This window comes from Triturus cristatus, chromosome 10, assembly GCF_964204655.1.
Source record: "Triturus cristatus chromosome 10, aTriCri1.1, whole genome shotgun sequence".
Classification (NCBI taxonomy): domain Eukaryota; kingdom Metazoa; phylum Chordata; class Amphibia; order Caudata; family Salamandridae; genus Triturus; species Triturus cristatus.
This window is the reverse complement of record NC_140593.1, coordinates 1,124,139,367-1,124,163,085: the sequence shown is the minus strand read 5'-3', so window position 1 is coordinate 1,124,163,085 and position 23,719 is coordinate 1,124,139,367. Positions and strand designations below refer to the sequence as shown.

General features: G+C 46.0%; 1 protein-coding gene across 1 annotated transcript in view; it reads left to right on the top strand.

Moving 5' to 3' along the window:
• MEIOB (meiosis specific with OB-fold) overlaps positions 1-23,719 on the top strand; it is an 877,351-nt gene that overhangs the window by 337,237 nt on the left and 516,395 nt on the right. Inside the window, exon 7 of the mRNA XM_085629370.1 lies at positions 21,629-21,729. Within this exon, the coding sequence (XP_085485496.1) occupies positions 21,629-21,729 (101 nt within the window). The remainder of the gene's footprint in view (positions 1-21,628; positions 21,730-23,719) is intronic.

Here is a 23,719-nt window from a genome sequence, read left to right as displayed (position 1 = left end):
TGGTCTACATTTTATTTTTATAGTTTTTAATTTACATTCTGTTACATCGGGATTCATACAGCCCTTCCGAAATCTAGTGATATACACTTTTTTATTCCAAGTTGGGAAATGGCACTTTTCATTTCGGCAAATGATAGTTCTTGTACATGTATAATAAAACAAAAAACATTTATAGTTTCTTGCACATCCAGCTCACTACAGCAGTGCCCATGAACCATCGTCTGGACTTGGCAATAGGAGAGTAAAGCAGGAGCATCGTTAAATAAACATGACCAAATCCCAAGTCCTTCTGCCTCGTTTAGAGACATTAGGACCTTAAGTTTTTCATTGATAGAGCCCCCATTGGTTCTGTCGATGCAAATTCCTCCTTGACAGAGTAGGAGCCTTCACAGTTTGGTGAGCAGTTGTCAAAACCAACGGCAGACGCTGGCCAAACGTTTTGAACATAGAAAGGACCTGTTGTTCCTTTTAATTTTAGAAATAACCGCTAGGCCAAGGTAATGTCTAAATTTGGAAGATGGAAGTCCTTCACTATGGTTGAGGTAATGTCCTCCCCGCCTTAAAAAGACAGAGTACCTTTCATCAAACCCTAAATCAAGCCCTTTGTTTTCATTGAACATTAAGGAGCTGCACACTTGTCTGCTGAATAATCTTGTCTATTTCTTCAGCTTAGAAACTACAATTGCATAAAGAAGTCTTTAGACCCCAGATGTATATCATTCAGATTGCTTAACTAGTATTGACTGTGAAAACAATTGGATAAAGCCAAAACAAAATGCTGCTGTTTCACTAGTTAATATCATGTTTTGTTTTTTAGTTACTGATAGATACTTCTACCCGCAGATCCCTCACATCGGGCCTGATTCACAGAACTAACTTAAGACAAAATCCTAAACTTACTACCATTTTGGTATTCACAGAAGGCACTTACTCATTTTGATATTCACAGAAGGCACTTACTCATCAATCAGTAAGTGCCTTCTGTGAATACCAAAATGAGTAAGTGCCTTCTGTGAATACCAAAATGAGTAAGTGCCTTCTGTAAATAGCAAAATGGTAATAAGTTTAGGATTTTGTCTTAAGTTAGTTCTGTGAATCGGGCCCCTCGTGAATATCCTCAAGGGTTGGACTGGTTCCGGAGGTTCTTCAGCATTGCTCCCATATGCCAGGAGGTGGCGTCATGTGGGTCCATGTCTTACAGCGATTGCTTCCAGATACCGAAGAAAGGTGTTTAAGATCCACTGCAAGTCAAAGTTGAGGGTGCGGACCCACTCTCACTTTTGAGGCTGTGCCAGGGAGAGATCCTCCTTGCATTCAAAATCCTCAGGTACTGCAAAATCCAAGAAAAAACACAAGAAGCCGAAAAAGGGTTCTTCTCCTTCCCACCACTTTCACTCAGAGCAGTTGCAATGATGTCAGGGTGCCTCTCAAGTCTTGGTCCCGATCTACTTCCCTCGAACCGACCACACAACTATCTCTGATGCAACCAGGGGTTCTGGTGCGTCTGCAAAACTGCAGCAGATAGAGACTTTCAAAGAAGCCATGTTGCAGACCTTTGCTACCCTTTTGACTCCCTCTGGCAAGCCTTCTGGCCCCATGGATCTGAGGAGCCCTCCAGTCGTGTCCCTCCTTGATGCCTTCTGTGCCTCTTGACCCTTCTGTGGGGTCCGTCTCAATTTGGGGACGGAGACTGAAATCCATTCTGACTAATTGAACCTGGTGCCACAAAACACACCACCTCAACGCCGCTACAGTGCCACTGACCCCGAAGGAAGACCTCATTTTTTGGGGGACTCAGAGACAGATTTGCCACACCCTCAACTGAAGGTGTATGCTATACATATTGTGACACTGACAGTCCAATATAACTGTCCTTAAGTACCCCAAATCTTTTTGTCTCCGATTTGGAACATACTCAATATAATCTGGGTGTTTACAATGGAAATGACAGGGATGACACATCCCATTACAACAACGACAACACCCATCTTATGAACCTACAAGAGGCATGTGTTACCCCCTGGCCTGTCAACAGAAGAATCAACCTCTTTTGCTATAGTCATCCGCTGTGCGGCCGAAGTTTTTGACTTGCAGATCCCATCTATTGCGTTAAAAACTAACGTGCTCACTGAGGTTCTGCAACCTGGTACAACTCCGTTTCAACCAGGATCTGACTGACATGCTGATGGACACTTGGGACAAATTGTGCTTGCCTGTTGGTAAATAGGCAAGTAGCTAGACGCCATAGACCTGCCACTGGTGGCCTTGCCTTCCCCACATGGCATCCCACTCTTGAGGGCCTAGTAGTGCAGGCCTCTACCAGTCAGTTGAACCCTATGACTCCTTCTGATATGGAGTTGAAATATATAGCGGCATTTTCTCCTAAGCCAGTCTGAGCCATCATTTAGTCAATGCCAGCTGTCTCTTTGAGCGATACTCACGCTCTGATCTGTGGGACATGGTCACTAAGATCTTGCTGGAGTCGCTGATCAATTTCAGTCTAGCCAGTCTCAGATCATTCTGGATGTCCAAGACGCAGCAAAATATGTCATCCGCTCTTGGCTGGATACTACTGACTTCTTGGGCAGGGCAGATGGTACCAGAGTGATGCTTCAGTGCCACACATGGAGGAGATCCACAGATTGTTCATGCAATGTCCAAGCATCATTATTATCTATGCCATTAGATATGACAAAGCAGACTCTGCACTGGAGTGCTCAAAGAAAACTGCAGAGCACTTCTTCAGCCTTTTTGTGCTTGTGCAGCAGCATCCCCAGCATTTTCAACCCTTTCCAGGCTTCGCAAGGGGCTTGGCACAACAACAAAGTCAATGACCTCCACTCAAGCAACAGACCCCCATTCTTTTTGAGGTTGCGGTTCAAACCAACAACATCCAGGATTTTAGTGGCAGCATACTCCCCAGTCCTGTACTGCATAACTTCCAAGCTACTTTGGCTTGCTCTTTGTACCACTTGGCCACCCTGTTGGAGGCTGGAAAAATAATGGCTACCACTAGTGATGGAGCATTACATCCGGCAAAAGGGAGCTCTAAATAGTTCAGCAAGGATATGTGCTGCCATTCTCATCTGAAGCGCTGCATATCCCACCCACATCAGTGTGGCTTTTGGATGACCATTTGTCTATTCTGCAGCAAAACGTCAGTGCTCTTTTGAACAACAGGAGCCATAGAGATAGTTCCAGCACAGGAAGTAGGGACAGGATGTTACTCCCTTCTGTTTCTTGGGGCCAATGAAGCAAAGGACTATATCAGATCTTCGCCCCCTCCACTTCTTCCTGAACAAGGACAAATTCAAGATGCACATGTTGGCCCAGGTTCAGACAGGATGGTAGCACTGGACCTGCAGGACTCATATTTTCACATTCCTGTCCTGCAGACCCGCCCACATTTTCTGTTGTTCAAGGTGGGCCAAGAATATTTCCAGTTCCTGAGCTTCCCCTGGTCTCTCAAGGGACCTTCAGAAGTTCATGAAAGTGATGCTGATTGCTACACACCTTTGATGGTTGGGTGTACCAGTAATCCACTATCTCAATGACTAGCTGTTGAAGGCACAATTAACACAGTCAGCTGTGAACCACCTCCAGGTGTTGGTGAACCTCTTTAGGGTTCTATATCAATGTGCCAAAGGTATGCCTGGCTCTTCCAAAGAGATTCCAGTTCATTGAAGCTGTCCTGGATACTGTGCAGTTTCAAGCGTTCCCACTGGTTCAGCGCGTTCAGGACATTTGGTCTAGGATCCCTATGAATCAGCCTCGGTTCTTGGTCTCAGTGAGACTGGCTCTGAGACTTCTTGGCAACCTGTGAACTGATGGTGGACTAGGCCTAATGCCACATGCGTGCTCTGCAGTGGGATCTGCAGTTTCAGGGGGCTCAGCAGCTAGGAACCTGTCAGATTCCATCAGGATTTTGGAGTAGACTGTCAAAGACCTGCATGGTGGCTGCTCAATCTCAGTTGGACCGGTGGCAGATCCCTCTGCCTACCCCACCCAGTGCTCATGGTGATGAGGGATACATCACCGCTGGGTTTGGGGGCCACCTAGGAGAGGTGATCAGAGGACTAGACAGCATCCTTCTGACGTTGCAGGCTATTCACTTGTCCTTGAAGGCCTTCCTGCCAACATCTAAGGAGGCTGGTGTGGGGTTGCATGGACAACAGCACCACATTGTGCAACTGCAACATGAAGGGCAGGTGGGGGTGTTTGGTATTGGGCCTTGAGGCTCTGCGTCTCTGGAACTGGCAGAACCGTCAAAGCATTTCCCTGGTCATGAAACGCCTTGCAGCATCTTTGAACGCCAGAGTGGAAGAACTCAGCTGGTGGTGCCTAGCAAATCACGAATGGCTCAGACCGTCTTTTTGCAGTGGGGAGAGGCAAGGCTTGATCTAATTACCAGTGCTGAAAATATGCAATGTGTACACTTGCGTGCTGAAGTTCCCAAGATAGGCCTATTTCTGAGAAGCTTTTCGCCTAGTATGGATCTTAAGACCTGTACACCTTCTCACCTCTGCCTTGAGTTCTGAAGAAGATCAGGAATGACTGGGACCTAGTCATCCTAGTGGCTTTGAATTGGGCCAGGTGAGTTTGCTACCCAGAAGTTCTGAGCAAGAAGAACTGTCCTCCATTGTGGCTGCCGATTCCGGAGAATCTTCTGTCAAAACAGCAGGGCATGAACAACTTACACCTTCATGCGTGGAAATTGAGCAGTGACAGTTGATTACTCTTGACCTCTCCCTGGAAGCCATGGATGTCATTCTAGCAATCAAGCGTCCATCTATAAATCTGCTTACTCAGGCACTGGGAAACGTTTTTAGCTTGGCGTAGTTCCCACTATACAAACTCATTACAATCAAGGTTGTCGGATGTTCTGCTTTTTGTGTTTCTTTAGCCCAGGAAGGACTTGCCTTGGGCACTACTAAAGGTTCTCTTCCAGGGGATCCTCATCAATAGTCATAAGCACTAGAATATTCCCACCATGCGGGGGACCCCAGAAACACAATCATATATGTGACAAACATATATGTATCTCCATATATATATATATATATATACATATATATATAATAAAAAAGCAAATGCAGCCTTTCATAACTAGACCTGAATAATGCTGTAAGGACTCCGCAGTATATCACAAACAATACATTAAAAACCAGGGAAAAACAACAGCAAAGCATGTTTGAAAACTGTTTTAATGCTTAGCACTTAGCACAATCTCTCAGATAGGACTGAAAGTATTGACAGCTCACAGGCTGCATTGCAGAAAAACATAGCCTAGAAAGGCTGAAAAGCTAACTCATAGCAACAAGAAATAAACTGGCACCGTGCCTTTAAGGCAGCCATGACCCCTAGCTTCCCATCATGCCTCAGGGGTGACAGTTAGGTCAGTTGTTCTTTCCGGCTCCTTCAGGCAGGACCCTGGTTACACAGCTCCACTTCTTTCTGATTTTAGTCAGAAATAATCCTCAGTTTTCTGGAAAAATTTGTCTTACTTCGACGTTTTTCAACTTGTCAAGTAAGATGCTGTCTTTTTCTGACAGATTTTGGCATTTTTTCCACTCCAAAATGCCATCTCTTTTTAACCCCTGCCCTTCTTGTGGAAAAAAGAAGGCCAGGTCAGACTCATGCAGTCTGTATTCTTTGTCTACCTAAGGACCATGTCCCCAAGACTTGCCCTCATTGCCAGTCCTTATCTAACAGAACTCTAAAAGACAGAGAACCTATCCGTCTTTATGGACTGGCAGAAAAGGATAAATCATCTTCCAGAGGCCGGTCACCGGTGAGAAAGGGCTCTAAGAGGGCCAGATCTTCTTCTAGAAGCAAGATTCCTTGCTCTTCCTCTTCAGCGTTGGGCTCGGCGCTGAGAAAACTACCACCGGTGGGACATACGTCCAAGAAAAGAACCTCGACGACGGACTCGCCGTCGAGAGAACGCCGACATACAGGTACGTCACTTCATTCGCCGTCGACGTCGAAGAGTCGTGAGCCTCCGCCGTCGTCAACCTGGCGACGACCGGCGTAGAGGAGCAGAAGTCCACCGCCGGCGTAAACTCGTCGACGATCAGAGTCGAAGAGCAGAAGTCCTCCGCCTTCGTCAACCCGGCAACGATCGGCGTCGAGGATCGGAAGCCCTCCGCCGTCGTCATCTCGACGTTTGGCGTCGAAGGCAGGGAGCCCTCCGCCGTCGTCAATCCAACGACGATCGGCGTCGAGGGGCGAGAGTCCTTCGCCGTCGTCAACCCGGCGACGATCGGTGTCGAGGATCAGAAGCCCTCCGCCGTCATCAGGAGACAATCGGCGTCGAGGCGCAGAAGTACTCCGACGTCGTCCGCGAGGCATTCGATGTCGAAGAACAAAGAGTCGACACCGAAATCGGTTCCAACACCTGGCCGAAAATTGACGTCGAGATGGAGGTCAAGGTTTACATCGAGAAGGGCTCCGTCAGAGCAGGTCATACGCTCGACGTCGAGACCCACATCAGTGAGGTCTGGAGAAGGTTCGGTAGTTTTAGTGACAGAATCAGCGTCACAGCACTCATCCTCTCATTCCTCGAGACGCCCTTCAACGCATTCACCATCTGCTTCCCCAGAGCTACATTCAAGGAGGTCGCGACAGAGATCTCTGTCACATCACAGGAGGGCTTCCCCTTCTGTTCACTTATCTCCAAGATGGCTATTTCCCATCCATCACTGGAGTAAGGTTCCGGCAGGAGCATCACCACGAGAGGAGGAATACACCAGTCTGATCCACAGATCGCCTTTGCAAAGATTGGTGCAAGAGGTGGATAGATCACCTTCAGCTAGACGTCAAGACCGTACTGACAGATCGCGAGAGCGCAGACCTTCTGCTTCCCATCACAAAAGGAGAAGGTCTCCTACATGGTCTTCCTCCTCCACCCGCTCCTCTAAAAGGGACTATTCACCCACCCTATCGGATAGCCCTCAATCAACAAGAGTGTCTCCGATAGATGATATAAATACGTACCATGAGGTGCTTCAGAGAGGGGCTCAGAAGCTGAACATTGAGATGTCGACTCCTCAGGTTGCAACAACGGTGATTTTTGAGACACTACATCAGAGATCTGCGTCTCGACCGTTGCTGTTCCTGGGCTTCTGGAACCGGTGATGGACATTTTCCTAGCTCCCTCTACAATTAAAGCCGCACAGGCTAGAATTCAGAAGAAATACAAGCCAGCTGAAACAGACCCTGTATTCTTGAAATCAGATCCGCTTGCGGACTCTGTTATGGTCGCGGCGGCAAGAAAAACGCATGCAGTGACTGCAACTACGTTGGTCCCCCCAGACAAAGAAAGTAGGTCCCAGAACTCTTGGGGATGGAAGGTTTGTGGGTCTGCAGTATCATCGCTAAAAGTATCTAGCGCAGCAGCCTTATTAGGCCGCTACGACAGAGCCTTATGGGACTCCTTGGACCGTTTCAAGGAAAACTGCCAAAAGAAGATCAAAGGGATTTTGAGGAGGTTATTAAGGAAGGATCCCTTGTAGCCAACCGAGTGATTAGCACGGCAGCGGATGGTGCTACGCTGTCGGCGCATTCTTATGCGCATGGGATTTGCGCTAGGAGGGCTGCCTGGTTAAGACTAACAGCTCTTAAGCCAGATGCACAACTGAGGATTCTTAACCTCCCTTTCCTCCCTTTTTCTGGCTCCTCCCTGTTTGGCACCCATACTGATGAGGAGATGGCTAGGATTAAAGCCGAGTTAGACACTCTCAAGGCGGTGGAATTAGACAAGAAAAAAGAGTTCAAGCGGAGATACAGACCCAACCAGCGCAAGGGCTACCAACAGAGGGTTCAAACCCCTCAGTGGTCCCAAAACAAAAATCAAGGAAAGTCGCAGTTCCAAAGCCGTAAGTCAAACAGAGGTAGAGGAGGTCATCAGCAGCAGTCCTCTACCACGGCTAGATCAGCAGGGAAGCAATGAGCAAGAGCTTCCTCTGTCGCCGTTGCCCACTCCAGTGGGAGGAAGTGTTTCACATCATGTGAGAGAGTGGTGCAGCATAACAAAAGATCGTTGGGTGCTCAGTTTACTACACAATGGATACGCACTACGTTTTCGTGTGTCTCCAAAGGACATTCCTCCGAAAAGATCTCCTCCTCACCAGTCAAAGTTACTTCGACAGGAAGTGGTAACACTTCTGCGAAAAAAGGCCATAGAAGAGGTTCCTCCTGCTCAGCGAGGGAAGGGAAGGGAGTTTATTCCAGGTACTTTCTTGTGCCAAAAAGAGATCAAGAGCACAAATTCAGACCTATCCTGGACCTTCGATCGCTGAACAAAGTCATCTTGAAGGAGAAGTTCCGCCTGTTGGCGCTTCATCAAATATGTCCACATCTGCAAACAGGAGATTGGATGTGTTCGATGGACCTCCAAGATGCGTACTTCCACATACCTATCGTTCCACATCATCGCAAATACCTACGATTTGTGGTCGGCAGCAAACACTACCAGTTCAAGGTTTTGCCCTTCGGGCTGAAATCTGCCCCACAAGTCTTTACCAAGTGCATGGCGGTGGTGGCGGTGGCTCTACACAGAAAGGGTCTGTTCGTTTACCCTTACTTGGCCGATTGGCTCCTGAAAGGGACATCCCCTCAGCAAGTAAGGAGCGATTTTCAAGTCTGTCTGAGCGATTTTCAAGTCTGTCTGAATCTACTCCGCAGGCTGGGTCTTCATGTGAACATGGAAAAATCGGTTCACCGGCCTACCCAGACGATCCATTATTTGGGCTCCACTCTGGATACAAACATAGGAAGAGAATTTCCTTCGGAGGAGAGACTTTCTTCAATGCAGCAGAAATGCGAGGCTCTTCTCCAGGCAGCTCGTCCAACGGTCCGGCAAGTGGCATCTCTACTAGGATCGATGGCTTCTTGCATATTCCTCATTCCCAACGCCAGGCTGAGAATGAGACCTTTGCAACAGGGCCTAGAGGACAAGTGGGACCAAGCATCAGGTCACTGGGAAGACCGAATTGTGCTGTCACAAGCAGCAAAGTCGTCCATTCTATGGTGGACTCGACCAAAGAACCTCCTGGTGGGAGTCCCCTTCCATCAACCAGTTCCGACACAGTCCTTGGTAAGGAATGCATCTCTACAAGGGTGGGGGGCACACATAGATGGCCTACAGATGCAGGGACGTTGGTCCTTCAAAGAGCAGTCCTACCATATAAATATGTTGGAGCTGCGAGCAGTCCATCTAGCTCTGAAAGCTTTTCAGCCCTCAATCACGTCCAACTCGATCCTGATCCAAACAGACAACACAACCACCATGTATTACCTCAACAAACAGGGTGGTACACGCTCTCGCCCGCTCTCCCTGGAAGCTCAAACAATATGTCACTGGTTTTTAGCCCGAGGCCTCTCCATCACAGCGGTGCACCTTCCAGGGGAGCGAAACGTGCGGGCATACGCACTCAGTCGGCACTTCGAAGATCAGCCAGACTGGGTGCTAAACGACGAGGTAGTGGCAGATATTTTCCATCAGTGGGTGCAACCTTCCATTGATTTGTTTGCGGACGACCTAAACAACCTACGACCTATGCATCCAGGTTCCACCATCCAGGGACGAGGGGGAATGCGCTTTTGATGGATTGGTCCGGAATATTTGCATACGCCTTTCTTCCCCTGTTTCTTATCCCAAAGGTGGTGTCCAAACTCATCCGATCCAGCATGACGATGATCTTGATAGCTCCAGACTGGCCTCATCAGTGGTGGTACACAGACCTGTTACAGTTGGCGGTGCGCCCCCACAAGAGACTACCTTACAGATCGGACCTGCTGACCAAGATGGACGGGAAGATTCTCCATCCCAACCTTCCCTCACTGAACTTGGCAGCATGGCTCCTGAGGTCCTGCAATATGGACACTTGAATCTACCGCAGGACTGTATGCACATCCTAAAAGAGGCAAAGAGACCTTCCACGAGGGCGTCATACTCTTTTAACCCCTTCAGTGCCCATGACGAGCTGGACTCGTCATGGGCCGCGGTGGCGCTGTGCCCATGACGAGTCCAGCTCGTCATAGACCCCGCCCGCTAATGCAACGGCCGGCACTGGGCGGGGAAAGGGGCGGGCACTGAAGGGGTTAAGTGGAAGAGATTCTACTTGTGATACACACGCAATCATTTTAATCCTACTACAGGGCAGGAGGAGGTAATTCTGCCTTACCTCCTTTACTTAGCCAAAGCAGGTTTAAAGTATTCCTCGATCAGGGTACACTTGGCGGCTATTACCGCCTACAGAAAGTCTCCCAAACAGCCTTCCTTTTTGCAACTACAGGTGGTTAAGGATTTCCTACAGGGGTTGAAGAAGGTGTATCCCCCTGTTCGGCCTCCTTCTCCTCCTTGGGAGTTGAATCTAGTCCTCTCTAGATTGATGGGTCCTCCTTTTGAGCCCAAAGACCGCTTTCCTAGTGGCGATAACATCAGCGCAAGTGAAATCCAAGCGCAGTGTGCCAAAGAGCCATATACTATTTTTCACCACAACAGGGTAGTGTTAAGGACTCACTCTGCTTTTTTGCCAAAAGTTGTATCTGAATTTCATGTTAACCAGTCAATCTTCCTACCATCTTTTTTTCCCAATCCTGCTACTCCTGCGGAGAGGTCACTCCACTCCTTAGACCTTAAGAGAGTGCTCAAGTTCTATTTGGAGGGAACGAAGGACATAAGGAAATCAGATCAATTGTTTTTAAATTATGGTTCCATGAGGACAGGCTTTCCAGCTTCCAAAAGGTCCATTTCGAGATGGATAGTGTCCTGTATAAAATTGGCCTACCAGTTGGCAAATAAACCCCTATTGTTGTCGCCTAAAGCACACTCCACTAGGGGGAAAGCGGCTACAATAGCTTTCTTGCATGATTTTCCAATGGCAGAGATTTGCAAGGCAGCAACCTGGAGATCGGTACACACATTCACAAGGCATTATTGTCTTGAATCCAATTCCAGAGCGGATACTCAAGTAGGCCAAGCCTCCTTGAGGAATCTATTCAGATAATAAGATATTGGGGTTTTCAAGTTTGGTTATCTGAGCTTGATTATTAATAAATATTTCCTTTGCCCGCAGGTGGAAGAGGTTAGGCTCGCTATTCTATTCTAGTGTTTATGACTATTGATGAGGATCCCCTGGAAGAGAAGGATTAGTTACTTACCTGTAATCCTAGTTCTCTTCCAGGGGTATCCCCATCAAAGTCATAAGCAAACCTCCCGCCTCCCCGGGCAAAGGAACCTTGTTTTAAAGAAATTGTCAACTCTTTGTGTCATGGCTTTTAAGTCACCGCAAAGAACAACTGACCTAACTGTCACCCCTGAGGCATGATGGGAAGCTAGGGGTCATGGCTGCCTTAAAGGCACGGTGCCAGTTTATTTCTATGTTGCTATGAGTCAGCTTTTCAGCCTTTCTAGTCTATGTTTTTCTGCAATTCAGCCTGTGAGCTGTCAATGCTTTCAGTCCTATCTGAGAGATTGTGCTAAGTGCTAAGCATTAAAACAGTTTTCAAACATGCTTTGCTGTTGTTTTTCCCTGGTTTTTAATGTATTGTTTGTGATATACAGGGTAATCCTTACAGCATTATTCAGCTCTAGTTATGAAAGGCTGCATTTGCTTTTTTATTATATATATATGTATATATATATGGTGATACATATATGTTTGTCACATATATGATTGTGTTTCTGGGGTCCTGCGCATGGGCGGGAATATTCTAGTGCTTATGACTTTGATGAGGATACCCCTGGAAGAGAACTAGGATTACAGGTAAGTAACTAATCCTTATTTGTTTTCTCTTTTCGCCTTTTCGCGTTTGCTGCACCAACTTGTTATGATGCTTTTCTTAAAGGTCTAGTTTATGTGTTTTCACCAAGACCTTTTGTGATGCCGCAGTGGGACAATTCATTTGGTTCTCACATTCCTTATGTGTTCCTCATTTGGACATATGCACAACTGTCTTTTGCGTCTGATGACTCTCAAAACAGTCTTTCTCATTGCAATAAGTTCAGCCTGTTACATGAGTGAATGTCTGTTAACCTGCATACACCCACTTTTCAGGCGCAGCTGATACAGGTCAGAACGGTAAGGAAGTGGGGAAGGGTGGGGGACTTGGCGATGCGGCGAGTGTAAGGCAGGGTTATTTTTTATTTTTTTTTACCTATCCCATCGTCTGTCGACCTCCCTGCCTCAACGCTCTTACCTGGGTCGGCCGTGCCTGTCACCTTTTACAGGAGAAAATCTTGTTGAGGACCAGTTCAACATTTCTGTCATTAGTTCTGATTTCTTTTCATGTTTTACAATCCATCACACTTTAGCCGTTATTTGTTCCGCCTCACCCCGCCAAAGAGGAATAGAGACTCTATTGTTGTTACCCAGAAGGAGCTTTAACCCCTTCGCTGCTAGGCCTTTTCCACCCCTGTGCTAAGCGTTTTTTGGCTAATTGGCATAGTTTGCGCTTAGACCCTGTAACATTTTGTCCACATAAGGCATCCACGCCAAATTTGCCTCCTTTTCTTCCAACATCCTGGGGATTGTTAAGGTACCAGAGTAGGGCCAGACTGGCTGTTGCAGGAACCGGGCGTTTCCCCGGTGGGCCGCCATGGTGGGGGCCGATTTTGGGGACGGGGGGACTGCAATATCGGCCCTTGTAACAAAATCAGCCAAAACCGGCCCTGGGGGGCCGGCCGAGCAGTTTGCCAGGGCTGGTTTTGGTTCCCAGCCCGGCACTGACTCAGAGTTTGTGGATTCCCATGAGAAATTGGCCAAAATACAGCAACATTTTGTTTTTTGGGTTGAAAAAATGGGAAAATAATGCTACAGAAGATAGCGTCTGTTTTTTTCCCTGCAAATGGTATCAACAAAGGGTTTGCGGTGCTAAAATCTTCCTTTTCAGGAGCAGCACAAGTTTTTCAGAAAACCAACATTTTCTGCTCAGTTTTGGCATTTTTCCCTATTTTTTATGCTTTCAACCTCCTTCCAGTTAGTGGTAGAAATGTGTATGAAACCAATAATGGATCCCGGAAAGCTATACAAGTAGACAAAAATTTTAATTCAGCAAGAGGTCATTTGTGTAGATCCCTCGATGTTTTCCTATAAAAAGTAACAGTTGGAATAAAATAATATTGAATTTGAGTTGGAAAAAACTGCGATTTGTGCCTATTTTTTCACCTGTAACTTCTGCTAAGTATGGCAGATTTTTTAAAGCAATATACTGTTACGTCCGCTGGACCCCTCTGGTTGCAGGGCTATATAGGACTTGCAGGTTCACCAAGAACCCGAGGTACACAGAGGCAAAAACTGAGCTGCTCCTTGCAGTGGTTTTTCATTGTGTACCGGCTATACAACAATTCATTTACTAACATTTAAAAAGAGTAAAAAATAGGTATCAAGGAAACCTATGTGTTTCTGAAAGGGAACAACATATGGAGTTTAGAAGCAGTGGTTATTTGAACTTCTTGGATTTTTTTTAATTAGAAACCATTTTTCAAAATGGATCTTTTTTACACACTGTCTTACATATGGAAGGCAGAAATATATTGAAAGTAAATTGGTAATAACATTTGTTCTACTATTCTGTGTTCCCCTAAATCTCCTGATGAAAATGGTACCACACTTCTTTGGGTAGGCCTAGTGCCCACGACAGAAAACAGTCCAAAAAGCAATGTGGACACCACGTTTTTCCAATGAAAACTGACCCTTTTTTTGCAATTTACCTAGCTGTGGATTTTGAATGCTAGCTCAGCAGACACCTAGGGAAGCTTAGCCAACATGTAAATGTTTGTAAACTAGACGCCCAGGGGAATCCAGGATGGGGTGACTTGTGGGACTCTCACCAGGTTCTGTTACCCAGAATAGCTTGCAAACCTCAAACTTTGTAAAAAAAATACATTTTCCTCATATTTCTGTATTAGAAAGTTCCTGAAATCTGTGGGAAGCCACAAACCTCCCCCACCCAGCATTACCCCAAGTCTCCTGATAAAAATAGTACCACACTTGTGTAGGTAGGCCTTGTGCCCCCGACAGGAAGCGGCCCAAAAAGCAATGTGGACACATTACATTTTTCCAGTGAAAACTGACTCTTTTTTTTTTGCAATGTGCCTAGGTGTGGATTTTGGACCCTAGCCCAGCTGGCACCTTGGAAAACCTAGCAAACCTGTACATTTTTTAAAACTGGCCCCCCAGAGAAATCCAGTGTGGGGAGACTTGTGTGGCTCTCTCAAACTTGTAAAAATAAAAATACATTTTCCTCACATTTCTGTGATGGAGGGTCCTGGAACCTGCGGGGAGCCACAAACCTTCACCCACCCAGCATTCCTCCAAGTCCCCCAATAAATATGGTACCTTACTTGTGTAGGTAGGCCTAGTGCCTGCGACAGGAAATGACCCAAAACGTACTGGGGAGACCAGAACAGTACTGTGAAATCCAGGCAGTTCTGAAAACTAGACACCCGGGGAAGTCCAGGAAGGTGTGGCTTGTGTGGATCCCCCAACATTTTCCTACCCAGAATGCCCTGCAAACCTCAAATTTCACTAAATAAATTCACATTTCCCTAATTTTCTGTGTGGGAAAGTTGTTGGATCACCGGGCCGACACAGATTTCCTAACACCCTACCGTTCCACCAGGTCTCTCGATAAAAATGCTACCTCACCTACGCGGTGGGTGGGCCAAGTACTCGTGACAGGGAAGGGCCCAAAACGTATTGTGGAGACATCAAAATGATTGTTTTGCAAGGGGGTCACCTGCCTTTTTGGTCCTGGCCTCAGTGGCCATCTAGGGAAACCTAGGAAACCCAATCATTTCCGAAAAGTAGACACCCGGGGAGGGCAGATAGACTGAATATACCCATTGAAATACCGGGGGAGGAAAGGCCCTTGCCCAAGAGGCCGCTCCCCCCTCCCTGGTGTCTAGTGGTGGATCCCTGATTGGGTATCGCCCTCCTTTGGTGATCCCCAAGCGGGGATCCACTAGGGAAGGACTCTTCCCTTTCCAATGATACCTCCCCTGTGTGTTTCGGTGCTCAGGGCCTAAGTTAGCCCCGCGAGCACCAAAGCAGTGAAAGTGAAACAAGCAATTTGGCTCATTTCACTTTCACTTTCAATGTAATGATGACAGTGTACCATGCGCGTAATCGTCCTTACTTTGAAAAAACAAATGCCTCAGGAGGTTGGGGAAGTTCTTTCCCAGCTCCGAGGCTGAAAAACAAAAAAAGGAAAACCCTCAGCTGTTTACAGCAGAGGGAATTGGTGGTCATGCGTAGAGTATGGAACCGTTCCGTCCTCGGCACACGGCACTGTGGCGGAGGATGGAAACATTCCGTCCTCTGCACCAAATGGGTTATGCTTTTACATCAGTCATACCAAGGACCACTTGATGGATAATCAGCACTTCTCAGGGCTATTCTCTGAGGCCAAGAAAGGTAACACAGTGCGGAAAAGTATCCTATCGAGGTGTATAGTGCTCTGTATTAAAATCTGCTATGAATTTGCCAAGAAGCAGCTCCTGGAAGTACAAGGGCTCATTTGACCAGAGCCTACGCTGCTACGCTGAACATACCGCCACACTTAACATGCGCCCTTCGGGTGCACCATGGTATGGCCCGGAGCTTAAACGATTAAAAGTCGAATGCAGAAGGTACGAGCGTCTCTGGAGAGTGGACTATAGTAGGGTCAGCAAAGACGCCTACAATGGTGTCTTGAATAAATACAAACAGGCCATTCTGACAACTAAGAGAACATACTTCACTCTGAAAATCCAGGATGCGGGGAACTATGCTAAAGATCTTTTTAAATCCGTGTCTTTTTTGGCCAAACCCCAGCAGGGTAGCCTGTTCAGCCCCGATCAGGACTTCTGTAATCAGTTGACAGTCTTTTTTCATAATAAGGTGCAGACAATATACGACGACCTGGCCAACTCATCAACTCTAAAACATCTATCAGGCACACAGCAGCTCCCCTGGGATGAGGAGAATTCGTTGTGTAGCCTAACTAGTTTTGGTTCCCTATCTGAAGAGGTGGTAATAGATATTTTAAAATCTATTAAATCGGGATCAGCTTCTGACCCTTGCCCCCCGCCTATCATGCATATGGTGGCGGAAAGGATTAGTTACACTCTCACGTCCCTGATTAATCAAGTCCTGGCATCTGGGATTTACCCTACTGCCTGGAAAACTGCCAGTGTTCGGCCGATTCTTAAGAAAGCCACGTTGGAGCCCACCGAATTCAAAAACTATCGGCCAATCTCGGGCCTGCCATTAGTAGCCAAGGTCATTGAAAGAGCAATTAACACAACACTAACTGAGTACTTGGACAGTAATAGCTTGCTTGATCCGTCTCAACATGGCTTTCACCTAAAACATTCCACTGAGTCTGCCCTAATCGCTGCAGCAGAGGGAATTCGGGCTGCAGTTGATGGGGGAGAAAGGGCAATCCTTGTCCTCCTTGATTTGTCGGCCGCGTTCGACACCGCCAACCATACGGTGTTGGTGCGGCGACTAAAGGAGGTAGGGATTAACGAGCGGGCTTTGGCCCGCCTCTCCTCGTTTCTGGATGACAGAAAACAGAATCTGAACTGGGAGGGTCTACAATCGGGCAATTTCAATTTGCCCCGCGGTGTCCCACAAGGCTCAGCTTTGTCCCCTACTCTGTTTAATGTTTATGTCAGGCCGCTGGCCAGAGTAGCGAGGAAACATGGTTTCACCTTCGTGTCTTATGCAGATGATTCGCAATTGGTGATATCGGTATCCGATAGACCGGAGCTAACAGCGGCAAGATTCCATGCCTGTCTGAAGGACGTTATGGAGTGGATGAGCCTGAGTTTCCTAAAGATAAACACAGAGAAAACAGAAGTCATTGAATTTGGCAATGGACCTCCAATATGGAGCGCTCTGTGGTGGCCACCAGAGGCGGGGGAATGTCCTCTACCTGTCAGAAAGGTGAGGAGTCTTAGGGTGATTTTCGACGATAAACTGAACATGTTAGCTCAGGTGAACAGTCTAACTTCAGCATGCTTTTTCCTGCTTAAGACTCTGCGCAAAATCTTCCCCTTCATTCCCCGGGCACTTCAGAAGACGGTAATGGCCGCCCTCTTCATGTCCAGACTGGATTACTGTAATGCGATGTTCCTGGGCATTGATAAGCATCAGATCAGTAAAATTCAGTCACTGCAGAACGCTGCCGTCCGTGTCATTTTAAATCTACCCAAGGGTCCCCCTACCTCCAATGGAAGAAGGTCACTACATTGGCTCCCTGTTCAGCAGAGAATCGAGTTCAAGGCGCTCTGCTTGGTGCACAAGGCATGTTACGGCGGGGGCTCGGTGGACTGTCAGGATAGGTTCAGGCTCTACACACCCCCACGGGCTCTACAATCGGCCAATCTTGGCCTTATCTGTACTTCCAGACATAGACGGGCCAGATGGGGTGGCCGCTCATTTTCTAGCTGTGCAATCCAATTATGGAATAAACTACCAGTGGCCTTGCGACTTCAGCAGAATCTTTCCTCTTTCAGGAAAGCCCTGAAATTCCGGCTGTTTAACCTTCAGTAGCTATCAGCCCTCCATTCTGCCGTGCTTACATACTCCAGCGCCAAGACCCTTTGGCATTCGAGCGCTTAATAAGCTTCTTTATACTTATACTTATACGTCTTAGTTTACATGCTGAGTACCTGCTATGAAGATTTTTCAGGCCGTAACATTGGTATCAATCCACACATTTACAAAGCACTGCTCCCTAGGTAGCAAGGTCTGATGGTAAGGGCACTTTGCCCGTTCGGTCGTGTAGGAGCGTTTGGTTTGAGCCATCTCACAACACATGGGAAGATATTGTTCTGGTATCAATCCACAAGCTGAGGACCATGCAGTTAGAAGTATCCATGAGAAAAACAAGTTACCTACTGTGAGAAAGAGGTCCACCTCAAGTAATAAGGTCACTATTCTTGTTAGGTTTAGTAAAGGTTTCAGTAATTTTAACCTCATCCTCTGGTAGATATAGCATAGAACAGTGAGCCTTAACTAGAGAAAATGTGTAAAGCATTTAGAAGTACCAAAACCGTTAAAAAGTCAAAACCACAAATAATATATAATTCATTGCATAAAATGACAAAGAACACAACAAAAATCTAGTAAGGGAAACTGGAAATATTAATTTTTAAAGTTTTAAATAAAAATAGTTCCAAAAAGTATTAAGTGTCAACTGCGTTCATCTGATTGAGCTTGACCTTGACCTATACATGATGTAACGCATACTGCAATGTGGCACAGGTGAGATACAGAAATCAGTAGAAACTTTTATCTTCATACTTAATATCTGAAATAGTAGTCAAAAATCTTCAGCGCGTCAAGGCAGCAAGTTGTTGCCCAAAAGGGTTTCACAAGGCCAGATAGCTGTAGGACAAGGTCCAAATGAAGCTGTCGACTTGTTGCAGGAAAGTTCAGAGCGGCAGAAATTCACAATTCAAACCCATGGAAGGTCCCTTGCCAGCTGTATACATTTGGTGCGTTTGCCTGGTGAAAATTTCTACGTTCAGATTTAGTCACTTTATTTTTGTTTCCGATTCCTCCAGTGGGGCAAGACTACAAGTTGCAGCCAACCAGGGCTAAACGAGGCCGAATACCTTCTCTGCAATTTCCCACTGAAACAGATTTGTTGCTCTGGAAAAGCTCTAAGCGGGAGCAACCTGAATCTATGGCCAGCAACGCAGCTTTGTTGGATCGACTTGGCAGGGTTGTCCTGGTCCTCTGGAGATTTTTGAAGACAAAAAGGTTCTAAATACCAGGGTGCTTATTTATGAAAACTGTTGTATCGCTGCGTGAAAACAGCGATGCAACAGTTTTCACTGCACCCTTCTTGCGACATGATGGATGCGCCGTATTGACTGTACTGCGCTCCATGTCGCAAGGAGTGCCAGATGCATCAGGAATCCAGACGTATCTGTAGGCTCAAATGTTATGCATTGCTGGAGTTGTGCAATGCATGAGGCAGGCCTATACACAAAGCACTGCGTCACCCTTATGCCTGCTATGAGACAGGCGTAAGGTTTTGACGCAGTGGCGTCCTAGAAGTGGTGCAGTAAAATCTGATAGATTTCACTGCGCCACTCCTATGAGGCTTTGTTGCGTGAAAACACCCACCCTGCGCCACATTATACCTGTCGCTGGTATAATGTGGCGCAGGGCTTTACAAGGTGACACATCTGCCTAGATGGGTCACTTTGTAAATTTGGCACAATGTGGCGCATTGTTTACGCCACCACTGCGGCACGAAAAGTAACGCAACGGTGGCGCAATAGTGTCACAAGGGGCTCATAAATAAGCCCCCAGGTTTTTCAGGATATCAGGAGGAGTACATTTTGGCATAGTCAAGGGTCCCAAGACCTCTGGAACAGCTCTTGGTAGTCAAGACCCACTCCAGCGGAATACACCAGCAGGGTCCGGGGCTGGTTGCGTTTGAACTGATCATCTGGGCTCTACAGGGAAAGGTTTTTTTTGTGCTGGTTTTGTAGCCCAGTAATTTAAGTGGAGCCAACTAACTGACCTTGGAGTCTACTTCTTTGTCCTGGATACAAGTGAGAGCAGTCCAGTACTTCAGGTCTCCTTACAGATCTCAACCGCAGATGCAGTCCTTCTTCTGTCTTCTACAGGCCCAGAAGGGTTCCGAAGAATAGACCCCGGGCTCCTCCTTAAACAGTAGGGAAAAAGTTCTTGGGAGTAACCCTACCCCTCTTCTGCCAGAGTTCCTGGTTGCCTTACAGTAAGCAATCCCACTATACCCCTCTGTACATACATCCAACATGATAGAACCCTTCTTTCCCTGCTCTGAGCTTGTGTACCCACCAAGAGATATGGTCATGATAATGAGCAGCCTTACCTCTATCGTCACTCTAACCGGTTCTGGGGCGGTTCCTCTCTCACTGGGATTGGTGCCTGCCAGGAAAGGTGAACAAAAGAAGGAGCTGGCCCAGGTGTTAGTAACAGTGACAGGGGAGGGCTTTTTGACGGTAATCAATTTCCTTAGCCCAGCCCACAAGCCATTGTGTGATGGGAACAACATTACCTCCCTTTAGGTAGACAAAAGGTAACTATCTAAAGGAACATTTTTCTTAATGGTTATCACAAATGCGATTTTTCCATTAAAGTGGGTTTAAAAAAATTATAAAAAAGACTTTGTGAGTTATATTGCTAGCTGTTTCCTAACTGAAATTAGCATTATTAATTATCCTAATGTAATCCAATGCTATGGAACAGTCAGTCTTGCTACAATGTAAATAGCATTTGGGGCTTTTTTCACTGTAAGGACATATGTAACACTGAATTTCTACATGTTTTACTTTTAAATGCCATGCACCCTGATTTAGGGCTTATAAGGTCTACATAGGAATGGCTTATTAATGTTTAAAAGGAAGGGTGTGACCTGTCAAAAAGGTTTATTTTGACAAGTAAAATTACAGTTTTAAAACTGCCACAGCCAAGCTACAGTGGTAGGCCTGGAGCCATGTTTCATATTCTTAATGTGGTGGTGACACAATAGGTACTGCAGCCCACAAGTGACATCTAACCTACAGATCCCGGGTACACTTTGTACCATAAACTAGGCAATTAGAGATAAGTTAAGTGTGCCAATTGGGAGTATAACCAAATTCAACATGTTTCAGAGGTCAGAGCACATGCACTGGGGGCTTGGTTAGTAAAGTGCCAGTGCACAGAATCAAAAAAGTAGTAGCACCATTCCACAAAAAATGTGGGACGATCATGCAAAAAAGAGGCCGTTTCCTACACTTACCTCCTACAGCGCCATTCCATATTCTGTGGAATAGTCTCTTTCTCTATCTATAGAAAAGTTCCCCCAAGCTTGTGTTCAGTACACTATCACATCTGTTCAGTTATTGAGCTCCCTGTGTCCGACAGACTGGACAGAGTAAAGGATAAAACTGACATGAACGTGCAGGGGTGGCCCTTATATGTGGCTCTGATGTCAATTCAGGAGCAGGACATATGTTATGTTATGTTATCTGGTGTTTTATTGAGCGCTCAGCTACTCAAGCAGAGTGTCCCGGCGCTGTGTACTGCTGGGGAACCCATCCTGGCTTTCCCTGTGAGATGGTCCCTTACTGGGCATCTCCAAGGTGAAGACCAAGCATCCCCGGCACTGATGGGGCCATTAGTGGAGATTAAGCAAGCTATTTCCCAGAGTTGCTGAGTGTGATCCATGATTAGAGTAGGCACCGAGGCGAGAATTATCGAGTCCGCTGACCTTGGCCCAAGACCCTGCCGCGTCGGGAATCAAACCCTGGTCCCTGACCGACCTCTGCTTCCGGGTCTGCTACTTCTAACCAGTGAGCCACACCACTCCACATATCTGGTGCAGAGCAGCACGTGGAAACCTGCTGACAGGCAGGAGCAATGCTGAGAAAAATCTTCACATCCAATCTGGTGCCTGGCGGTGTTCGCAAGGTGAGGAATCTGCTGTTAGATAGTATCGATGGGAAAGAATGTTACTGAAGGTAAAGTAACTTGTTCTTTAGGTTTTTCATTGTTTCACTAGTGTTATTGTTGTTTATATCAAAGACATTTTAAATTAGCTGACAAATTCCACATCAGAAACAACATTTGTAAATGTACATTCTTTAAAGGTAGGGGAGGTAAAACTGTTTACCACAGCTGACAAAAGAAAAGGCCAAAGATGTGAAATCAAACTGTTTGATGAAACAGTGTCATCATTTCCAATGATATGGTGAGTATATTTTTGTTTTTTTCATGTACCTGTTCAGCAAATCTAGGAAGAAACTAGCATTTCTGCACAAAAACCTTAATTGGCTTGTCACACTTGGCTTATTTTGAATCTGAGCTATTTTTATATTTATATATAGTTGAATTTGTTTGAATGAAATGCAGATTCCTCACCTTTTAAATACCTCAAGCCAATTACCTTGTGCATCGGTAGGTGGTATCGATCCATCCCACCCTGGATGAGATGTCGGAGCCGCTATATCAGCGGCAACAACATGTGCTAACATCAGTTCCTTTCTTTACGTGCCTTCGGACACAGATCTGGAGCTCAGTCGAACCCTGCCAACCTCACCGAATTTCTGTCCTTAAAAAGTTTCTTGTGTTGTAGGGATATGTTTCTTTGGAAAACCACAGGGTTCAAACTGTGCTGGGACTGTAACCGTCAAATGACTGTAACAGACACTCACAACATCTGCCTCTGGTGTCTCAGCTTCAAACACAACTAGGCGTCATGTGACTGCTGTGCTAAAATGAATCATGAGACCAAACCCCAGGCTTAGAAAAAATCCTAAAAATGTTACTAGATCTGCAGGCCTAGTGACTTAAATAATATACTTGACCTAATTATAATGCTCTTGACCCATAAACTGGTTTCAAATTATGTGATCCTGGGCAAGTATTTTAAATCACTGAGATGCCATTTTCATCTTTATCACACATGAGAGCACCTTCAAATTTGCGAGTTCAGCACGTCTGCTGTACAGAAAACTCTTTTGTTTGATTAAATAGATCAAACATTAACTCCATATAGAATACAAATCTAGCCACACATTGGATACACATGACTGCAGACTTGCCTCGTAAGTCATTAATTGCATTGTCATCTTGTTTACAAACTGTCACTTTTAATAAATACATAACTAAAGCATAAAGTAGCAGCCCACTGTAATTTGTAATCATCAGATTTTACATTGAAATGGTCACAGAATTTGTCCCTGACATGTGGTTTTAAAACTATAAAGTACACAATGTTTTGAAATAAAGTGTCTGCAAATATATTTGACATTTGCACATCACCAAGTAAAGTGTTCTGACTTGTTTTGCTCCAATTTGTAATGTAATGTAATGTAATGTAAAATATATTTCTATAGCGCTGCTATCACTCCAGGGAGTATCTTGGCGCTTACCCAACCCAGATGGACGAGTTGGAGGGAATAGACACAGTTCACGCTAGACACTACATATTAAACCATTGCTGTGCAGACTGCATCGGTCATAGAAAATAACCAAGTTTTTAGTGCCTTCCTACTAATGGATTTCATGGGACAAAGAACGTAGAGAGAGGGGAAGCTTATTCCAGGCCTTGGCACCCAACACAAAAAGGGATTTGCCACCCTTAGTTGTTAGCTTGAATCTAGGGATTACAAGCAGATTCTGACCCACAGACCTTAGGCAGCGTACCGGATGGTATCGTCTAAAGCCATTCCGTAGGTATTTAGGTCCTTGATGGTGAAAAGCCCTGAAGGTGATTAAAAGGATCTTAAAAAGAATCCTCTTAGCAATTGGAAGCCAGTGGAGCGCATTCAGTGCTGCAGAGGCTGATGACCTACGGGGCCAACGTAATACTAGGCGGGCCGCTGCATGTTGGACCATTTGTAATCTGTGGAGTACCGATTTATTGGCTCCAGCATATAGACTATTACAATAGTCCAGCCTGGAAGTGATTAGGGCCACTGCGACTGTTTTCCTAGCTGACAAAGGCAGAAAATCAAAAAACTTTCTCAAAGCTTTTATTATGTGGAAACATGTGCCAGCTACGGCAACCGCTTGTTGTTTGAAGGACAGCTGATTATCAAACTTAATGCCTAAATTCCGAGCTGATGTAATGGTATTAGGGGGGGCTACTGCATCATCGGGCCAACAACTTTTCGGGGAAAACAAGTTTTGCTTTCCAAATGGCAGGATTTCAGTTTTTCCAGCATTACATTTAAGGT